At 31.2% G+C, this 23317-nt stretch overlaps 1 protein-coding gene across 1 annotated transcript in view; it reads right to left on the bottom strand.

Moving 5' to 3' along the window:
* LOC107442699 (glycerol-3-phosphate acyltransferase 4) overlaps positions 1 to 21196 on the bottom strand; it is a 36689-nt gene extending 15493 nt beyond the window's left edge. Inside the window, exons 1-7 of the mRNA XM_087161879.1 lie at positions 20817 to 21196; positions 16473 to 16557; positions 8769 to 8902; positions 6234 to 6276; positions 4584 to 4638; positions 923 to 988; positions 57 to 131 (exon numbers count right to left, since the gene is read on the bottom strand). Of these exons, the coding sequence (XP_087018005.1) occupies positions 57 to 131; positions 923 to 988; positions 4584 to 4638; positions 6234 to 6276; positions 8769 to 8902; positions 16473 to 16557; positions 20817 to 20939 (581 nt within the window). The 5' untranslated portion in view covers positions 20940 to 21196. The remainder of the gene's footprint in view (positions 1 to 56; positions 132 to 922; positions 989 to 4583; positions 4639 to 6233; positions 6277 to 8768; positions 8903 to 16472; positions 16558 to 20816) is intronic.
* Between the last annotated feature and the right edge of the window lie 2121 nt (positions 21197 to 23317).

A 23317-nucleotide genomic window follows, 5' to 3' on the forward strand; every position in this document is an offset into this window, starting at 1 on the left:
ATAAGTAAATAGAAGACAATTAATTGTTAGTCGAAAAAAAAGGGGAGGTGTCTTACCGTCCTTCGGGAATGTAGCCGATGATGCCGGTGCACAAAAGAAGCCACAACACTCCAAGAATTGAAATAACTAGTCTGGAAACAAGTTTTATTAGAAGGAAATATTTTGAAACTTTTTATTCGAATATTATGAGTGTATTAAAAACAGAAATTTTTTTTTTAGAAAATATGGGATTGGTTGAAAAAGACCAAAAGTTGATCTCTTTTTCTCGTAGCTTTGGGATCAAGCTTTTGGAATCATATTTCTCAGATTTGGCTATATCCCCTGTATTTTGGGGGTTAGAAACCCGAATCCGTATAAAAAAAGATATCTATATTCAGAGAAAGTTTGTTTTTGTTGCTGATTTCGTAACTTAAAATATAGTCTGTAGTAATTAACTCGTAAACTTGAGGTCATCTTCTCGAACCATTAAGATTGAGTCCTAAAACGTGAAGATCCGATCAAAAGTTATTCAGGGTGGTCTTTTTTTTAATTTGCGCACTTCACATCAAAATATTTTCTTAATATAACTAAGTTACATTGTTGAATTAATCACTATACGCGTTGACAAATATTTTTGTTACTTACATTATAACTATCAGCATTCTTGATATTAGTATCGAAGTTGATGATAATTGTTTTTGGCCATACTCACCCTACTATCATATTCGATATGCGTCAATGTCGATAATAATCTCAATATTATCTCGCTTATTATAGTATCTCACACGTATCAAATACACTAACACATATAGCATGAAAATATTTTTTTTTACCTACAGTTTAAATGAACCTCATATTTGACATTACATCATCCAGTTCTCTGCACAAGAATGTTAGAGAAAGTAATGATTTTTTAAATTGCAAACAAAGGATTGTAACCTACCTACATGGGAATAAAATACAGTATCGCAAAATCCAACCGAGTCCCCACAAAATGGACAAGCGCAAGCTGCAGAAAGAAAAGAGTTCGTTATTATATATATAAATATATATATATATATATATATATATATATATATATATATATATATATATATATATATATATATATATATATATATATATATATATATATATATATATATATATATATATATATATATATATATATATATATATATATATATATATATATATACACATTAACATGAAAAACATGAATAAAATAAAAATAAAAAACTAAATGGTAGAGAAACAAGAATGGTAAAAGCAAATAGTCGTTGTCAAGACACATCTAATTGCCATAAATAATGCGATATTTCTGAATAAAGAATAATTATCCTAAGATAAAAATTATTCTTTATATGTGTCGATATCGCAAAAAACCTTATGTTGTAAAAAATCATGAAATAAAAGAAAAATGTGAAAGGAAATCAAACTTACCGGCGTGAATTAAAACGCGGTTTAGGTTTAAAAGTACAATAATAAAACAGTTAACAAAAATCGCGAAGATGTAAAATATTGCTTATAGCTTGAATCGAATATAATAAAATTAAAAAAAACATTTGATCGAAGAAGAAGAAAAAAAATGTTTAGGTAAAATATTAGTGCTGCCATCTTTGAGAAACAATTAGTAAAAAGGTAATAAAATTGAAATAATAATAAAATGTTTAACGGATTGAATAAATTAGCAGTCTTAAAAAAAAAAAAAAAAAAAAAAATCATTAATAGGGAGATTAATTTAAAAGTCAGTCTGTCAGGATAGAAAGCCGTTTATAGACTTATCCTTCATTCATAAAATCTAACATAATTTTACAGAATACACATATCCATCTTTCATAGGGTGACTTATTTAAAAATCAGAGCCTGCATACAGGAATAGAAAACCGTTTATAGGTTTTATTCTTCATTCATACAACCTTACATAATTTTAAAGTATACACGTATCACCTGCATTCATTTGGGGTGGTTCTTTACGAACCAGAGCCCATTCCACTTATACAAAAATATAAATAATTAAATAAATAAATAAATAAATAAACTGTTTATTATACTGGACAATTAAAATTAAATTAATTTTAAGAGGCTACAAAAATTTCTAATTAACTTTAGACTCTAAAGAATAAATCTAGAAAATTGATCCTACTGTCATGGAAAAAGGTTTTATTATGTAATTTGTTTACTTTTGACGTCGGTTTTCATTATTTGATTAAATTTAATATTACCATAATTGGGTATAATATGAAAAAAACACAACTACTTCCACTTCGAAAATTTTACTAGGAATAACATTAACCTTTTAGTTTAATTAATAAACTGAGTTTTAAATATGTTTACTAAATTCATAAACTTAGATAAAACAACAAAATAAATTATTTCAAAAAGAATTAGACCAATTGCAACCTGGCGAGCAGCGAATTGTAACAACATGCTTCGCTTAATGTTTATTTGTTGCTAGAAATCAGGTTCGCAGAAAATGCTGTTTACTAGTTAAATTTAGTAGGAATAACACGACCTGTGACGTAGGTTATAGTATACCCAATTGATATAGCCTTGATTTTATATAGTAACTGATATAACATTTTATCAAAATATATCTTGTCTTATATCTCAGCTGAAGCATTGATGGCAACTCATATAATACTGTACAACAAAAAATAACTAAATTGCTTGATAGTTTTCTTTTTTTCTAAATATATTTTTGATTAGAAAATATTTTATTAAAAAAAAAAGTCAGTAAAATTTACCAATTGGGTATAATATGAAAAAAACACAACTACTTCGATTTAGTAGGAACAACATATGACGCAATGCTAAACGAATGGAATTTAGTTGTTGTTTATTTAGTTATTGTTATTAGTAGTTGTTGTTATTTGTTTTAGTTGTTGTTGTTTATTTAGTTGTATTTAGTTTCAATAACTTTTCTTTATAATGCAATAAAATCTGGCGAGCAGCTATTTAAACGATCGAACACTTCGTTTGTTTATTTGTGGCTTAAAGTTAGGCTCGCAGAAAATGCCTTTCATGGGTTAAATTTAGTAGGAACAACACAACCTGTGACGTAGGCTATATTATACCCAATTGGATACTTGCACTTCGAGAAGAAGTTCAAACATACCCACGCATGTGACCTATGACGTCAAAGCCATCTGATCTTCAATAAACAAAATGGCGTGTCTAAGTTTTTTCCACATAAATTAGAATGTTAATTAACGTGAAGTTAATTAAACAGAGAGCCGCCCATCGAATAAGCTGAAATATAATTCTTTCTCGTCTACATATTTTACTTGACTTAGATTTATTATTTGTTTATGTACTTTATTGTAATGCGTAATATATTTTTGTTTCGTGTACCTGGCAACTTCGATGCATAATTAGTTTGTTTATGTTCTGCATGGCTTCGAGCCTGTCTTTGTGTTAAGTAAGAAATATGTGGTGAAAGAATTGAAATCATTGAGAAAGAAAAAATCTACTTGACGGGGCAAGATAACTCGAAATAGAATGGAAATAACTGTTGCTAACGTAAACAAATGACACTTTTCAACAGCCAATCTGACTCGAGATACCCACACTGGGTCACTTGCACATTAACGATCTCTTGTCACATTAACGATCTCTTGTCACTTTTCCCTCCATAAAATGTTTTTTAAGGCCACAGTAGTGCAAAAACATCAAAATTTAGTATTTTTCCTAAACATAATTATGCTTAATAACATCGTTAAAAATTATTAATAATAAAATAAAAACATAATTTTAAATCTAAAGTAAACGGAGACGTCTAATAATCTTTTAGTCTGATTAGAATGCTAATATATAATTTAATATATTTTATCTGTAAATATGAAGTCGCAGAAATGATTCACATACTTATAGTGAAAGTCGCACATTTTTTCTGATAAAATTATACAAAGGCTGATCCTTTTGTACAAAACGGTTACTGTGCTCTGTATTTGTGGCGTATAACTGCAACTACAAATATTAAGTACCAAATCACTAGTACATAAGACATGCTAACTTGAATTCCATTTCGAGGTACCTTTTAATAGATGAACGTTTACATAATACTCGATGAATATATCCTCTTATATTTACATTGGAGGTCTCTTTTATTTTATTTACAGTGAAATGTCGCGCATTTAAATTGAGTTGTTGTTTTAGTTAACATGATAAATTTTGCACTATTTCTTTCTTAAAGATTCATAACAACCAGCACTTTCTGGAAAAAGACACTACTCGAATGTCTGGGGAATGAGCCTTACGATCTAGCGAACGGAATCAATGCAGAAGAGTAGTACAAGGTGGCCTCAAACAAAGGGTGTTTTTAAAAGAACATTTAAAAACTAATCGATAAAAAAAAAATTATTTCCGTTAGAGGTTCTATGCGAAAGAATATTATATTGCTTAAATAAAGGAGTGTCGCACTCTGTCGCCGATGTTCTGTATTGCAGCTGGTAATCGTCCATTTTAGCATTTGTTGAGAATTTTCAATAATAAAGAGTTTTCGTCCTTATCGATTGTATTCTTTATTTTTACCGACCATTCTTTCAACAGATTTATATCTAAACTAAGGACCTAAAGTTGTGTCAGAAAAGAAAAAAAAATACCTGACAAAACTATAGTTTTTATTGGTCCTCGTCAATAAATTCCAAGATGGTAATTCTGAAATAAGAAAATACAATTTCAGTTTAAATGTTTGTCTTCACAAATGCACGCCTTTATTGTTCATTAAATCATACATAAAGTACGAGAAAGAAAGGGCATAAAACTGACATAAATTAAATATAGTAAAAGTTGCATATTTACTTGTTCTTAATATTTGTTTTATTATTTGAGCAGAGAAAAATACTACGATTAAAAGCACTGAACTCCAATTGCTAAGCTTTTCAATATTTACTTTTGTTTGCTGTCAGACTTCAGTATTTTTTGAACTTTTACAAGAAAAATGTAGCCTCAAAAATATCTTTTTGGTTCATTTTTTTCTCCCTAATTAAAGTCGATGGTTTTAGTTAAATATAATGGTCTGTCTGGAGAGTCAAGTCACTGAGTCGAATAAATAAAAAATGTTTTTCTATCAGATTGGTTAAAAAAATTAGCGCGCTATCATTACTTTTAGGGAAATATTCTCATCTGAGGCTTGTATCACTGTGTTTTTTTTTTCTTTGTTTTTTTTTTAACAGATCCAGATTTACTTCCAACAAAACACGGGTTTTTTAAGGAATGCCGCATTATTAATTTTTTCCTTCCTTTTTTTTAAATAAATGTTTATCGGCTAGTTCCAAATCTTTTTAAGAAGCTTTTTAATTTCAGATCCAAAAGTTCATGAACTTTGTTTTGCTCCATTTTTATATTAATCGCGCAAAAATTATCGCAGCGATGGTCCAGGAATGATTACAGGTTCTTTTTAATGGTAAATGTTTTATTTTATTTTATAACCGTCGTTGAACAGCCGACCCAATCTTATGGGTTTACGACTACTAATGTTCAACTCCGTAGCCTTGTAATTTTGAACCCAATTCAGAAGACAAGAGAACTCCTGGATCGAGCATGGGGAGAAATTTGCTTTCGTAAAGGACTTTTTGATGGAGCTTACCCGCACTTGAGTTACATGGAGAGGAAAACCACGAAAACCTCCCACGGTTAGCCTGAATGCAAGGGGACTCTAACCCATAATCCGTCTACCACAGAGGATATTTCATATCAGTACTGTGATCGGTGCAAACCGGATGCAGAATTCGTATCGACTGGGATTCGAACCCGGTTCGCCTTATTAGAAGGCGAACGCTCTATCCCCTGAACCATTGCGGCTCAATGGGAAATGTTGTGATGTTTCATAATTTCAAAGGAAGACACATGAAATAGCATAAAACATTAGACACATGCTCTATCATACAATAGTTTGTACATTGCAGAATATTATTTGCAATTAAACTGTTCTTTCTGCATCCATCAAAAATCAGAATGCTGCAACGAATAGGATTTAAAAATAAAGGACCTCAATTAATCGATAAAGAAAGACATCGTTTGATGGCCATCAATACTCCTCAACAGACGTGAAATAGAAACTTAAATGAATTATTTAAAGCTCCGTCATACGGTAGAAATTTCAAATGAATCTGGAGTAAAAATTGTCTTTTCTTTCGTACTCAATTATGTAAGAAACAGAATAATTACGTGTTCTATTTTAAAAAACATTTTTTGAATTGGCATTCACTTAATGAGCAGTTAAACAAATGGCATCGTATAAAAGAACTTACCCGCAGCGGAAAATCTTTTCGTCACTTCATCTTCAATAATAGCCTAATATAAAAAGCAAAAGGAAACAAAAATTGAGTAATATTTAAAAGAAAAAGAATTCAATGAAAAAGCATCATAACAAGGAATAAAGGAAAACATTCGAAAACATTCATTTAAAAAGTTGGAGAAAAAAAATGGCAAATCTGAGAATTTCTCTGATGCGACGATAAAAGCTATAGGTATATACAAATGATTCAGAAACAATTCATATTTTTTTTTAAACTTTAAGTTACTATTAACTATTTTTGAAAGAAAAATACAGTTGGACTTCTATTTAGCGAACTTCCATTTTTCGAGTTTCTTTATTTTGCGATTTTATTCGGGGAACCAAAAACTTTTTCGAAATTTCTTCGTAAATTAACTTCCAAATTGCGAAGAGATCCACTTTTCCTATTTCCCAAAATATTTCAAACTTGTCAACGCATTTTATGGGGGACATGACCTTGAATTGTTTTTCGTAGCCATTTAACTTTTAGAGAAAGAAGTAAAATCCTTTCCTTAATCTTTGTTTGTATTTCAAGCAAAAAACTCAGACAAAATTAACGGATTTTATCAGTAGTCATTAAACTTAAGAACGCATTGTAAGTAATGTAGGTTTAAAATTACTTTTATAATAAATGCAGCAATAATTTTATACATAAATTTAGGTTTTTGTAGTTGAAAATGTATGTAGCATATACTGGATAATGTTGTGCTCTATTCTTGCTTTCCATGCAGATTTCTTTTATGGTTATGATTTATAAAATAAATAGTAGATCATAGTTTACAAGATCAAAGTATATCAATTACTATTTTAATTATTTCTAGTATTCATGAATTAAAAATCAATTTTACGTTGTTTAAGTATTTCAAATGGTGATTTTCCATTTGAGGAATTTTCCATATAACGAACTTATAATCGGGATTTAGCGACTTCGTTAAATAGAGGTCTGACAGCACGAGCATCATGTTTTTTAAAAAATTCATTCAATGTACCTACTATATTATTCTCAAAAATGCAGGGTGACTTAGAGGCATATAAAACAATTAAAAAAAATTGATGCATGCAAAAATAACCCAGACAAATTTCCAAAAAAACAGAAAAATATTACGATCTGAAGAAATGATTATACTTTTGCTTTCATTCATGGTTGCAACTCATCTACTACAATATTTTGCAGTATCTAAAAATTCACCTACTGTTCTGTTCTTTGCTCCAGGTATTTTTTTTTTCTTTATTTTTCTTTAAGTGAGTTTAGCACGAACGCTAAAGTGTGCTAGTGAGTTTAGCACGTTTGCCTCCTCCATTGGATTGTCGATGATAAAAAAAGTAGCCCTTTGTGCTACATTTATTGCTTTGTAATGAGTCTCACATTCTATATTCCTAAATTAAAAAAATTTTCCCAAGTATCTAGGTATTCCTACATTTCGTCCCGATTAACATAACAAAATGCGTTTACATACATTAATAATAATTATATATTTAGTAAATAAAAAGATTTTTTTTAATCAACTGTTCATGAAAAAAAAAATTATGAACCAGAAGTAACTAAAGAGGTTTGAGAGCAATGCCAAAGGAGAGTTCTAAGTCAGAAATTTTTTTTAAAAAAAATTCCAAGACTATTCTCACGTGTTTAATTAAATGCCATTTTCCTTATCAACATTGAAGTCCATATTAGTATATAATTATTCTCAAAAAGTGTATAGGGAAATTTTTTTTACAGTTATTTAATAGGAAAAGAAAGTCTTTGGAAAATAGCATTAAGATAGAGCAAAATAATTTTTTTACGCGAACGAATAACCATTAACCATGTACACCGAAGAGCCATTACATTTTGACCACCATGCTAATAACATGTAGGACCACCTTTAGCCCTCAAAACTGCTAGCACCCGCCGTAGCATTGATTCCACAAGGTGCTGATAGGTAGTCTGAGGTATCTGGTACCAAGCGTTCGCCAACTGGTCCTGCAATTCCCTTACATTGCGAGGGGGTAGCGTGGCAGCACGAATTTGGTTTTCCAAGTAGGACCACAAATGCTCTATTGAATTAAGGTCAGGTGAATTTGGGGGCCAAGACATGACTTGAAAGTCACTGGAATGTTCCTCGACTGTTCGGCCCTTATGACACGGTGCATTATCCTGTTGGTAAACACCATCCCCCGCAGGAAAAACTGTTGCCATGAATGGGTGAATCTGGTCTGCAACTATGTTCAAGTAGCTTACAGACGTCAGGTATTGTTCTATGAGGATTATGGGTCCTAATGTGTCCCATGAAAACATTGTTCCTGGGCGAGAAACCATGAAAACCTGGGCGAGCCCATTGTTATAGAAGGAGGGTGGTCATAATGTAATGGCTCTTCGGTGTAGTTTCCTTGACGCTTTTTGTCCACGTTAGTTGATTACGAACTCAGTATAGTAACGTTGATTCTACATTAACTTACTACCACCAGCGAAAAGGGTTCTTTTGATCGGTACTACGTAATAAAGGGCTGGTGTAAAATGAAATCAGTATACCTCTACTCCTACTTTAGCGAAATCAACGACGTCACAGAGGTGGAAGTCCCTGTGCAGAGTATTGAAAGATCTGTTTCTTGGAAGGTTGGGAACCTGTAGTTGAGACGGTGCATTTTGTACTTCTTTGCCGATCACTGCAAGAAAACAAAATGAGTGAGCAAAATTGTTTATTAAGCGCGCAGTGTTTTCACTACAGCGCGAGAACGCGAGAATCTCGCATATTTTTTTCTTTTCTCGCATTAAAAAATGATTACCGCGAGAAGTTCTCGCACTCTATTAATGAATTACAAAATTTTGGAAAAAGCTTCGAATTACGCCATTTAGAATAAAATCCGTTTCACTTTTCTTCCCCATTATCTAGCTTCCCTATTTACCAGTATTGTTCAAAACCTTTTCGAACAACAGAACACAACCACGGAATCCCTTTCAGAACACATTTGTCCGCAACCACCGTTTACCGTAGGTAAGGTTTCTTCATGTAAGACGTTCAAATTTTTTATGCACTTATGCAAGATGGACAAATATCTTGTAAAGGCAAAATCTTCTATGATGATGCATCAAAAATATTCAATGCTTTAAAAAGTAGAAGACGTTAAAAATGTATTATAATTAAAGAAATGTTTTTTTTTCAAGAGATTTTGTGTTTTTTTAGAAATCTCACAAAACTTTTTGAAATCTCACCCTGTGTTTGAGAAAGGGTGAGAAATTCTCACCCATTTTTTTTCTATGATGAAAACACTGGGATGCTTATCGGTTATATTTTTATTTTATTTTATAACCGTCGTTGAACAGCCAAACCAATTTTTTCGGGTTTACGACTTCTAATGTTCAACTCCGTAGCCTTGTAATCTTGAACCCAATCCCGAAGACAAGAGAATTCCTGGATCAAATATTGGGAGAAATTTGCCTTCGTGGAAAGCTTTTTTTATGGAACTAACCAGCATTTGCGTTACATGGAGAGGAAGACCACGTGAACGTTCCACGGTTAGCCTGACGGCAAAGAGACTTTAAACCATGATCCATCTACCACTGAGGATACGTCACGTCAGCACTGTGGTCGGTGGAAGTCGGATGCGGGTTCGTATCGATCAGCCATCGCTGGGATTCGAACCCGGTTCACCTCATTGGAAGGTGAATGCTCTATCCCCAGAGCCACCACGACTCGCTTATCGGTTATATGGAAAATGAAGCCAACACGTAGGGGGAAGAAAAAAGCGCCAGTTACTTGGTAATATTAGTTATCTGCTATAGATAATACGCATAAATGTATCAAATAGAATTATCGCGATTATTAATGATAGCAATACGTACGGAGCCGTGATAGAGCGTTCGCCTTCCAATGAGGAGAACCGTGTTCGAATCCCAGCGATGGCTGGTCGATACGAATTCCGCATCCGGCTTCCACCGACCACAGTGCTGACGTGACGTATCCTCAGTGGTAGACGGATCATGGGTTAGAGTCCCCTTACCGTCAGGTTTACGATGGGAGGTTTTTATGGTTTTCCTCTCCATGTGACGCAAATGTGGGTTAGTTCCATTCAAAAGTCCTCCTCGAAGGCAAATTTCTCTCAATACTTGATGCTGGAGTTCCCCTGTTTTCTGGATTGGGTTACGAAGGCTACGGAGTTGAACAAAGTACTCGTAAAACCGAAAAAATTGGGTCTGCTGTTCAACGACGGTTATAAAATAAAATACTTATGGAAGACGGAAATATCGCTATCATTTTCGATAACTATAATTATCGATTACGACACTACCGCGATCATTATCTAAAACTTAACATATCGTCGCGAATATCATATATAATAATGATTAAATATGTGAGGTGATAAATTTTATCTGTGTGACCTAGCATATTGACCTACATGTACAATGTACTTAAGTCGGGAAAATATCTTGATATATTGTTAGATGTCGAAATCTTTTGGCAAATCGTCACTAAGAGAAACATTATCTCGCGTTCTGATTGGTTAAAAAACATAAACTATTTTTCTTCCTATTTTAAAAAGAACCAATAGCAGCTTCATTTTTCCAAAAAAAAAAAAAAAAAAAAGGGAAAGGGTTAAAACCTTTTTCTCAACTTCGAAGAGAAACGAATAAAAAAATATTAAATAAAACGAACGTGGTACAAACTTTATTTTTTAATTTTTTCCTCCTGCATCCGTCCTGATGACGCATCGGAAAATACATTTCCTCAATCTATATTTTTATAATCCAATAATCCAAATGAGTGTTTTCCTGAAAACATTATAACTATGAATAATATAACACGCGTTTTGATTGTAATTAAATCAACTGTTATTTGTTATTCTAATGCAGACAGTATATTTAAAATATTAAATAAAACGAACGTGGTACAAACTTTATTTTTTAATTTTTTCCTCCTGCATCCGTCCTGATGACGCATCGGAAAATACATTTCCTCAATCTATATTTTTATAATCCAATAATCCAAATGAGTGTTTTCCTGAAAACATTATAACTATGAATAATATAACACGCGTTTTGATTGTAATTAAATCAACTGTTATTTGTTATTCTAATGCAGACAGTATATTTAAAATATTAAATAAAACGAACGTGGTACAAACTTTATTTTTTAATTTTTTCCTCCTGCATCCGTCCTGATGACGCATCGGAAAATACATTTCCTCAATCTATATTTTTATAATCCAATAATCCAAATGAGTGTTTTCCTGAAAACATTATAACTATGAATAATATAACACGCGTTTTGATTGTAATTAAATCAACTGTTATTTGTTATTCTAATGCAGACAGTATATTTAAAATATCAGATAATTGTGTTCTCAATAAAAATATTGAGGTTGATTCAAAGCAATACTTTTTCTTCTGTTATTAACACTAGTTTTTGATAATTTGGCATAAAATATTTTATTTTTCTATTAAATATCATAAATGCATTCAATTGATAATATCAGCCAAGAGATTTTTTAGAACTCCCCTCGTAGTTCCTATCAAGTAATTAGGAATTAAATAAAAATTTTATTGAAAAATATAATTTGTACATATCTCGAACAAAATATGAGAAAACTTTTCTTACACAGTAATGAAGATGTAAATAATTTATATCCCCGAGTTTGAGGGCTACTTCAAATGCGGAAAAAAGATTCTTAAATTGTCTTCCATTTAATATTAACTATTCACACTTTATTATTCCTTTATATCATTGAACTTACACTTTATTACATTACACTACAGGGTTTATAGACTTTGTAATTAAAAAATACTACAACTTTATCTGAAGAAATACTACAAAATGCTATTTAATGCGCCGTCTACACTATTAATTTGGAAGTTTAAATAATATTAAAAGGATAAATACTATTAAATGGATAATAATACTATTAAAAGGATAAAATAAAAGGATATATTACAAAGAATAAAATGATTTTAAAAGAGAATAAAAATTATCTTTTCCCTTCCATGCATTCATACTTCAGGTAAACGAGTAGTGATAGGGATTTAAATCAGCAACTTAATCTTATAAGAATTGCGTGTATCATAAGTATCTCTTGTGTATCATAAATGATTTATAACAAATTTGTGGAAAATCGAACTTAAATAAAAAAGAAATTTCATATTTTATTTCATATTCATATTTTTTCCATATTATATCCTAGTTAGAAAAAAAAACGTAAATCAATTTTAACGATGTGTTGGTTACACAAAAAGCAAGTTATATTATAATCTACAAATAAAGGAATAAATAAACTTTTATTTATTTCAATTATCACTTGAAAGAGCAACTAATAGTGGTGCATCTTGATTTCCACGGCGACCGCTTCTTTATGAGACGCCAAGAATAACGCCAAACTAGAATAATTCGCATTTAGTTTGTGGCTTTCCATATCCGGCAGTTTATTGCGGTTACTCTGGAAATCAAGACGTATCCGGTTGGCTTATAACTTCAAAAAACTAGAGTGGCATTTCTCCTCTTTGATTTAAAAATTTATAAAAGAAAAAAAATACAACGAAAAATACCGCATCCCTATTTTTTGGTGAAAAAATACTACAATAGTAGGGGAGAGTGGGGTCAATTGTAACAGGGTACGATTGTAACAGAGCAAAAATTTCGAGTGTCGGGTTCTAGATTTGGTTCCTAGGTGGCGCACAAGGTGTATTTAATAAATCTACATGTACACCCCTGATGGCAATCATTTTTATGTACTTTTGAAAGAGTTAGATCACAAAAGATATTTTCACGCCACGCAAGTACTTTTTTTGGTATTAGAATATTATATTGTAACAAAGTAATTTTGTTTAAACAAATAAAAATTAGTAACCGAATATGTAAGAGGACACTTTAATTAACATTTCAATAAAAAAAAAGATTAGTTTAGTTAATTAACTAGCATTTTTTTTAACAAATGAAGCTGAAATGGCGTCTTGGGGACAACTGTAACAATAAGTAAAGGGGCGATTGTAACAGCTGAAAATAAATAATCTTATGTTTACAAACCATTACTTAACTCTTTAAGAACCACCAATAGTTTCCTATATCATTTATATTATGTTGCACGTGCATTATTTTATTTGTCACCTTTCACAGCATAAATTAAAATTTTTAACCCCTTAAAGTTAAAAGTTTAACCCTTTAGGTCTCTGCTCATTATTATTTTTACTCCTAAAATATCACTACCATTTTGACCAATAAAAAAATATATCACAACTATGATACTATGTATAATTAACTATGTTTTAGTTGAATTTATGAACTGTTACAATTGACCCCGTAAGTGGGGACAATTGTAACAACTGCACGACTGTCAAAAATTGTTAATAACTAATATGATAACATTTAAAATCAGGTATTTATTTATTTTTTCTGGTAGAGGATAGTCTACTTTACTCGTCTGTCAATTAATACTAATAATATATTGGATTTTTTGTTAGTTAAAAATAGTTAAGTAAAAAATGTTACAATTGACCCCACTCTCCCCTACTGAAAATACCATGTCTGGCAACCCTGTTACACTATTGTAAAGCTTTAACCTATTTTTGAAGAAATAGATAACTCAAAAATATTGATACATTGGAACAAGCTTGTTACAAATCTTTGACACTGACTAACAGTATGACAGACTAAGTTAGAAATTAAAAATTGCTTTGAAAAATAAATATATAAAAAAAAGAGGAAACTAGATAAGTAAACCGGGGCTCCGTTAGATTATAATTTTGGTTAGACGAGAGAGAGAGAGCTCTTAATTTACCAAATGAAATTCCAAATTTCATGAATACTGTATACATGTGTGCCTAGAATCAATTTTTTTCGGAATTGAATATTAACCAATAAACACAGGGAAATATCATTAAAATGAGTTTCATTTCACCTCTTAAGTTAGAGCATTTTAAGTTTTTATTTTATTATTTTTTATAATTTTTTTATTAACGTGCAATTTTTGTCCCAACGGCTTTAACACTAACTATAACAAAAAGTTTTAGCACAATTTAGAGTGATGAGTTAATAGTTTTCTTTCATTATTTTTTCCTAAATTCATGAAGTCCTAATCAATAACCTAGGCTATTTGTTAATTTTCCTAGGTTATTTGTTTTTATTTCAGTTTTATGAAAAGCCTTTATAGTTTGTGTACGGTAAGAACTCCCCTCTACAAAGTCTGAGGCCGTTTGCTGCCATGGAAACAAGAATAGCACATTTCAAGGAGGGTAGCTTCTCTTCACTCTAGGGCTAACACAGTAAACCTAGGAAAAATATACTCCTTCTCTTGCAGACCCGAGCAAAAACTTGTCCTAAATAGTGACCCCACACCCCGACTTGAAATAGTTATACCTCGTTACCATAGTCACCTTTAGTGTCTAGAGTCCCGCAGTGGACTGATCGTTAAGACACGGTTCCCAACAGATCACCGAAGTCAAGCATCACTGACTGCGGTCAGTGTGCGGGTGGGTGACTATTTGGATCAGTCTGCGTAGGGACCGAGGGTGAGCGGTATGGGTCCTCGTTGAACTGTTCTTCCGTAAAGTGCTCGACTTCGCGTGCAGGTCGTCGGGCTACCGAAGTGGGGGTGCCATCCTCTCTGCAGAGGATCAAAATTGTGATGGCATGTCTTCGGATCATCGTCAGGAATGTTTCCCAGACCGTCGCCAGTAGCCCATTGTGCAGCTCTAGTGCGACGTAAATGAACAAATCCAAATCAATCAATCAATCAAACCAGGGTCCAGATGAATGGCTAGGGGAGTTCTTACTTTAGACAAACTATAGGAAGTGGTATACTATTGAAGACCATGACCGTATGTTTGTCTTAAAGTGAGTCGCGCTTTCTTTTGAATTCGCACTATTTTCTTCAATTTATTCCGATGTTAAATAAAATACATATTTATGTGGCTGACCATTACTCCTTTTAAACTAAGGAATAAAATCCGAGAAGCGTTATTATTGTCGATTTTTTCTTCTTCTTTTATCTGTTTATATTAGAATTTATTTTATGACTTATTATTTATTATGTTTAATTTATGACTTATTATTTATTATATGAAAAGAGTATTCCTTATATAAAAATATATTCATTGGTTACCGCAAGTTAGGACAAAGAAAGAAATGAAAGCGCGAATCAAATATGGGAAATTACATATTTAAAATTTTTCTAATTGCGAAGGGAAACTAAGAGGTGATTACTAAACATGCAATACTGTAGTGCAATAGCTCTCCGAACTTAGTGTTGAACAACCCAGAAAATTGCATGACTTTATTTTATGTTAACATCAAATCGTGCCTTTACGTACACCTTTAAGAGTGTTGTTAAATCTAAACGCCAAATAACAGAGAAGGCTGACATCAAACTTGCTTCCAAATACACAGATTCTAGTAGCTTGTTTACACTCGAGCACGAAATGGCGTGTAGTTTGTTGTCGTGTTTGTACTCTGCCATAAACCTTTACTTTTACAGAGACTAAGTTTGGTTTTTCAAAGTGTATGTTTTTGAACCATATAATAAGAGCCGTGATGATTCAGGGGATAGAGTGTTCGCCGTCCTATGAAGTGAACCGGGTTCGAATCCCGGCGATGGCTAGTCAATATGAATCCGCATCCGGCTTTCACCGACCACTGTGCTGACGCGAAATATCCTCAGTGGTAGAAGAATCATGGGTAAGAGTCCCTTTGCCGTTGGGCAAACCGTGAAAGGTTCTCGTGGTCTTCCTCTCCATGTAACGCAAATGCGGGTTAGTTCCATCAAGAGTCCTCCACGAAGGCAAATTTTTCTCTATACTTGATCCAGGAGTTCGAAATGACAAGGCTATGGAGTTGAACATTAGTATTTGTAAACCCAAAAATTGAAATAAAAAAGAAAGAAAAAACCTATAATAAGGATAGTTATAATTTAATGTTTTAAAATCTATCTTTTGTATTAAGTTGTGTCAGTATTTAATTTCTATCAGTTTCTGTTCTATTAAGCCTAATTCGAATTAGTCTTAATATTCTCTCTGTATTGCGCTTAAATTGCATAATTTTTTTTTACATAATTTACTATATGCATCGTGTTTAATTATTATTAAAAAAATTAATTTTGCGGAAACTGCATCAAACGTAGTGAACGTTTCCTGGTGTTTCAAAACACCAAGAAATTGTCTGTTTCACTAGAACAATTTTGGTGTAGAGTAGTTGGCACCATTTTTGGTGCTAAAATACACAGAATTTTTTATAGTTACATGAAATGTTATTACCTGAATGATATTCATCCCACACATCTTCTTCGATTTCATCTAAAGTGTTTTTTCTTTCAGACTTTTCAATTCTTGTCCGCCCGAACTGTTTCAGAGAATAAGAATATCCTTTAATTAAATAAAATTCATTTACAAATATTAACAATTTAAATAAAGACCCAATAATAGTTCTTTAAGTAAAAAGTGTAAAAAAACTTTGCTTTCACGAATTATTATACTTACTACTATAAATATTGCAACAAACTTTCACGCGATGATTTATATTTAATAGCGGAAATGTTTTACAATATTGCAAAAAAAGAAAAAAAACTATTTTACAGACAAGTGGCTTCATTAGTACTTTTATATTAATTTAGCAGAAATAGTTTTATTATTTGAGTTATGGAGAAATCGTCAGAGGAAGGCATTGGCCCACATTGGGCTGTCTGGGCAACTATGATGATGATGATGAGATTTATTATTTAAGAATGTAGCTTGCAAATAAATATTATATGTAAGCTGAGAAGCATTAAATAAATTAATTACTTATATTATTAACATTAAAAAAAATATGCAATGTAATCAATATTTTGAATTATAAATCTCTAATGAGATGTTGCGTGAGTTTTTTCTACTTAACCATTATTTAACATTGGGAAGAATCAACGTCATCAAAAGTTGTTTTGCCAACCATTTAATGCCACATTAAGGAATTTAATACATTATATTAAAATGAGTGCATTGTTCTTTAATACCACTTGGTTAAATTGCACCGATAAATCGGGTTCAGAATCGTAGCTAGGGTTTACAACGCAAGGGTACTAACCCAATTTTTGCTCCCCTTTTCATTACATATTATTGGAATTTTAAAAAAGCGAAAGAGAGCTTTTTGGGACTATTTTAAGTTTTAAATAAAGTGAAAATTTAAATCCACCGCAATTGGCGCTGTTTGTTTTCTTTTTTTTTTATTAGAATAAGATTTTGAAACTTTACATAATGTTTTTTTAATACAAAACACGATAACTTCATACATTTTCCCACGAGTCGGTTGTTGTTGTAGTTTATTTACGTCGCACTAGAGCTGCACGATGGACTATTGGCGACTGTCTGGGAAATATCCCTGAGGATGATCCGAAGACAATTTTGATCATCTGCAGAGGGGATGGCACCCCTCTTTATTATTTTTAATTGAATGTTAAGCATTTTTTCTAAAGATACTTTTTATTCAAATTGTCGCCATTTTGTTTTTTTAGAAAAAAAAAACCTAAGTGCAAATCAAATTACAATTTTAATAGACGTCATATTCAATTTCTAAGTATATCGAATAAAAATTTAAAAAATTATGGGGCCCGACTTTAGCAAATTAAACACGAGATATTTTTTAATAAAAGTATTCAACTCTATCGAATTAGGTGCCCCTGGCTGTACCCGGGAACAGATGATTTTTTTTTTTAATACAACTGTGAGGGTGTAACCATTGTTGCCAGAATTTAAGATTAAAAAGTAGCGAATGGGAGCTCCAAAAGTAGCGCATTCGAACATTTTGTAGTCCCAAAAAATACGTTATATATATATATATATATATATATATATATATATATATATATATATATATATATATATATATATATATATATATATATATATATATATATATATATATATATATATATATATAACGTATTTATATTTATATATATATATATATATATATATATATATATATATATATATATATATATATATATATATATATATATATATATATATGTATTTTTGTTTTGTTATTTAAGTTACAAATTTCGACCAATTCACTATTTCGTTTCTACTCAGATTATAAGTCAAGTGACTTTTCCAGTAGATAAACGATTAATAATGGTTGGAATTAAAGATTTTTTTCCCGTCATACTCGCCGTGCATTTTTTCTATATATATCTTTACGATTTCACGAGTCTACGATTTGAAACATAGATATGGAAAGATTCTAGACTCTGAGCAGCAAAACAAATCGAGAAACCAAAATTAAAGCTGTTGCGTTTTCAACGATAAGAAATAAAAATGTCTTTTTTTAAAAAAGAAAGAAACTGCAGACATTTTAGAATCATTTTATAATGGGAAGGGGGGGGAAATTAAAAATATATATATATTTATCTGTAAGAAAAAAAGTAGCTCAATTTTAGGATTTGTAACGTTTGAAAAATAATGAGTAGTCCAAAAAGTAGCGGGTAGCCCACATTCGATTTTCAGTAGCGGGGACTTCTAAGAGTAGCCCAATTAGCTACTTGTAGTCCAATCTACAAGCACGTGTAACATAACTGAAGATAAGAGAATTTGTAAAAACAGACCATGTTGGGGGAGCAGAAAGTGCGGTGCTTGATAAAAGCATCAATTCTTTACTGTGTTGAAAATCAAATCAAGTCTTTTTTCCTCCAGCAGTTTAAATTACAGTTCACGTACAGTTTGCATTTCGATTACAGTATACTATTAGATATCCTCAGAAAATGTGATCTGTGGGCAGACCTTGGTAAAAGTTGTTTATTTCGACAAGTCTCATTCATTGTTTATAGCTTGTTTGTTGTTTATACACTCTATTATATTCATTGGATAAAAAAGAACATTCGTTCAGTTCCCTGGAATATTTTCATGACTTGCTTTGAGACACACGCAATTTCTTTATTTCTTAATTCAAAATATCTATAAATGAACTAAATCTTCGGATGTATTTGTAAACAAATTATTTTTAAGTCCATTGAATCACCTAATGTCGATCAAATCTTCTAATGCAAGTCAAATTGTCTAACAAAAAGTAAAGTAAATCCTTCCAACAACAACCCGTTGACAGTGGCGTAGTTTTAATGCATGTTTGGAGGTAGTTTATCTCTTTGCTACATTATATATGAATATAATGCTCAAATTAGAAAAAAACAAATAATGAAATTTTTTTTTAAAACTGCATCCTACTACTTACCCTTACCGTACAATAGCTCATTAATCAAGCAATGCATAATTTCGGAGGGGGGGGGGAGGATGTCCCAAAACTATGCCATTGCCCGTTGATACAAAAGTTAAACAATACGGATACGGCGGTCAAGGCTACACAACTTCGCGACTAACGGCATGATTCGAGGCAATGTATGTAATACAAAAATTAAATACTTTTGTATTAATAAAAGCATTAAAACTTCATTCCTTTTCATAAAATATCTGTAGTAAAGGATAAGGGTAGAAGTTCTATTTTGGGACTTCAAGGCTAAAAACATACCAATGAATAATAATTAGATTTATACTTCAAAAGAGAAGTTATTTTAAGATCTTTCACTTCCATATAAGGAAAGATTAAACGATTTGCTATGAGTAATAAATAAATTGATGAGGCGTAAGAATACAGAAAAAGGCAAGATGACTAGCCTCTTCACAACTTGTAATCATCCTATAAAACGCAGGACCGAATGTTTTTGCGTGGCTTTTTGTTGTTTATCATGCTTAAATAAAATCCGTCTGCTTAGACGGGACATGGGTCTCCCCCCATCGCCAGCGGGAGGAAGCTAAGTGTAGGCTTTCACCATCGCTTTTAAATAAAAAGGATTATGCACAACATGGACTCTTTAATCATGCTGCTTTCACGTAATTAACTAAAAAATATCAGTGTGGATACACCGCATATTTCATGTATAGTTTGTCGAAAGTTAGAACTCCCCTAGCCATTTGTCTGAACTCTTGGTGAGGACTATGGTAACGATGTAAAACTATTTCAAGTAGGGGTGTGGGTTAATGTTTAGAGCAGGTTTTGGCTCCGGTCGGCGAGAGAAAGGGTATCTTTTTCTGCAGTCAACTGTGTTAGTCATAGAGTGAAGAGAAGCTACCCTCTCTGAAATGCGCTATTCTTGTTTCCATAGCAGCAGATGGTCTCAGACTTTGAGGCGGGGGGAGTTCTTACAGTAGACAAACTATATTCAGCATAGCGCACAGGTCGCATTTAGTTCCTAAACAATCGACCTGATACTAGGTGGCGCCACTGGGATTCGCACTCCAGTTCTTCATAATGACAACTGAACCATCGCGGCTCAAATCTTCTAATATAAATCAAAATTTCCTTAAGAAAATTAAATATTCATATCTGGTGCAAAGTTAATTTACTTCAGGTAAAAAAAATCTACTAATCAAATTATCTCAAAATAAATAAAATCTCCTAATGTGAAGTAAATTATATTTATGTAGATTCAATCTTTTTAAATAAATTGTTTTCGATTCTAATCTAATATGCACGATTCTTTTCTTAACAATTGAATTTCAAAAATGAGTTAGGAATAATTTAACTACAAATAAAGTGCATTAAAAAAAGCATTTTATGCGATAACGACTTACTTCAAACACTTTGAGCAGGGCTTTCACGTAACGCCTTCTTAATCCAAGTTCTGCATTAAGAGAGGCCAACGATAACAATCCGAAGAAACCGGCCAAAATAAAATATGAAATAATTCCTAGCATGTTTTTGATGGATCTGTTCTTAACCCCTTTCTAATCCTTGATGGAAGCACAATCACAACAATCATTATCAGGCAGAAAATAAAGACTGATAAGAATAATTGAAATCTAATTGTTCACCGTTTATTCTTTGGAGGAAAATGTATTTTTCTGCTATGATGACGTTTTATCGAGGTTTCCTCCTTTTAAACTTTGAACCTGACGCCGAGCGAACTCTGGGAAATAAACGCATTTCCTTTCTCCATAAAACTGTTATTATCTATTTTTATACAATCAGGTTATTAAAAGGTACAATGAGCAATATAAAAGCAAAATGTATTCATAACTTTTGTTCTAATGATCGGATTTTTGCGAAAATTAAGATGCGATTTTATTGGTTCCAGTATCTAATCTGAAATATGCTAGTTAATTTCTTCTAACGATATTTAAGTCACATAATCACTTCAAACCGCCGAGCAAACACTTCCACGCCGTTTATTGCTCATGTGGAGATTTTTTTCCTTCACAAAAGGATGTCTTTAGTACGGACAAAGGCTATCTGCTACATTTTAGATTTTCAAACTCAGGACTTTCCATGACTAATTCCATAAATTTTTCATGACTTAACGAAGTTACTATCTTCTCCGACAATAACACAACAATACATTTAAAAAAGCATTATAATAACATTAGTTGAAATGATAGGTACAACCAAATCTGTTACATTCTGCATCTTCATATTTATAGATTTTAAATTTAAAAAAACAGAGTAAAGAAAGAGTGGAAGCAATGAAATAGCTGAAAAAAATACAAAAGAAAATAAATTTTTTTTTCTGCAGAATTATTTTCTGAAGATACTTTTCTGGTTCATCGGAGAGGAAAGAAATACTCCTGATTTTTCAGTTCTCATTTCGGAATTAAAAAAAATTCGTCAATGACTGGCTTGCTTCAGCTAGAATTTTAAATTGATAAAATAAAAATATATAATAAACAAAAATTCTGAAATCACAGAAGTTTAAAAATAATTCGCTCTAGAAATGATGTTTTTTTCCTTCATTTTTTTAAAGAACACCGTAGTTTTTAAAGAACATGATAAAAACATTTTATATTTTAATAAAATATGACTGTGAGTGGGGATTTTGTTACAAATTCAGGTATTCAGAACACCATGAAATTAGATATTCAGAACACCATTTTAAAAATTAGATTTTTCGGCGACCTAAATCCATGACTTTTTATGATTTTTTTAAAAAAAAATAGTTAAAATCAGGACAAAATTTTTTTCAATACCGAAATTCATGACTTTCCATGATTTTTCATGACTTTCCAGGTGGGCAGATACCCTGTACGGACTATGAAGCAGTACGCCTTGAGAGTTAATACCGTAATATAAGAAGTTGGAGCTTTCACATACGTTTTGCTTTACAATTTTTCAAATTTGAAAATAGCCCTATTTCTTATGTTTATGTAAACAGCTAGTTTTTCATTAAAATCATTTATAAATTTTATATTACTTTATGAAATTAATACATTTTATTTATATCAAAAATAAAGTAGTACTTAATACTAAAAATAAAATTTTATTAAAAATTTAAAATTTTCTAACTGCGTTAACTCACATTTAATTTTATAGGTCAATATTTTAAAATATATCAGTCGAAATACTTTTAAATAATGTTCGTAATCTTTGGTTGAGCCGGATACTAAATATTCATTGCACAACTAATTTTAAAATTTTATTTTTTAAATCCTTCTATTTTTTAAATCTTAAAATTTTATTTTTTAAAGCCCATTTATTTTAATTTTAAAGCTTTCCAACTTGAACACATTTTAAGAAGAAATATCTGGAGTTTAAATTCTAGAATTTAGTTTTCTGTTTTCAATTGTTGTTACAGAGATTTGTTGCTAAAATATTCTACGTAGCTTACTAGAGCATCACAAAACATTATGATTCAGAATAGGAATAAGAAATAAAAAGATAACTAATAAATTTTAACAAGAAATTAGTATTTACAAAACGCTATAACATATTTTACTCTAGGAAAACCGCTTGTAAAAAAATGCAATCTTCAAGCAGTTATTTGTGTTTACAGGGACTTACAATACTTAAAAATTATGTCTATAAGGTTATACTACGATTAATTATATTACAAACTAATGAGCAAACAAACAAATTATACTACAATGTATAATTTGTTTGTTTGCTCATCATTTTGTAATATATAATTATATTACAAACTAATGAGCAAACAAACAAATTATACTAATGAGCAAACAAACAAATTAAATTACAAACAAATTATACTACAAACTAATGAGCTTAGTTTATTTTGAAAAATCAGTAATGATAATGCTAGAAATGTATTTATTTATAATGATTTTAAATAAATAATTTTGTGTAG

The sequence above is a fragment of the Parasteatoda tepidariorum genome, chromosome 4 (genome assembly GCF_982258835.1).
Source record: "Parasteatoda tepidariorum strain Cologne lab strain chromosome 4, Ptep-v5.0, whole genome shotgun sequence".
In the NCBI taxonomy this organism is placed as follows: domain Eukaryota; kingdom Metazoa; phylum Arthropoda; class Arachnida; order Araneae; family Theridiidae; genus Parasteatoda; species Parasteatoda tepidariorum.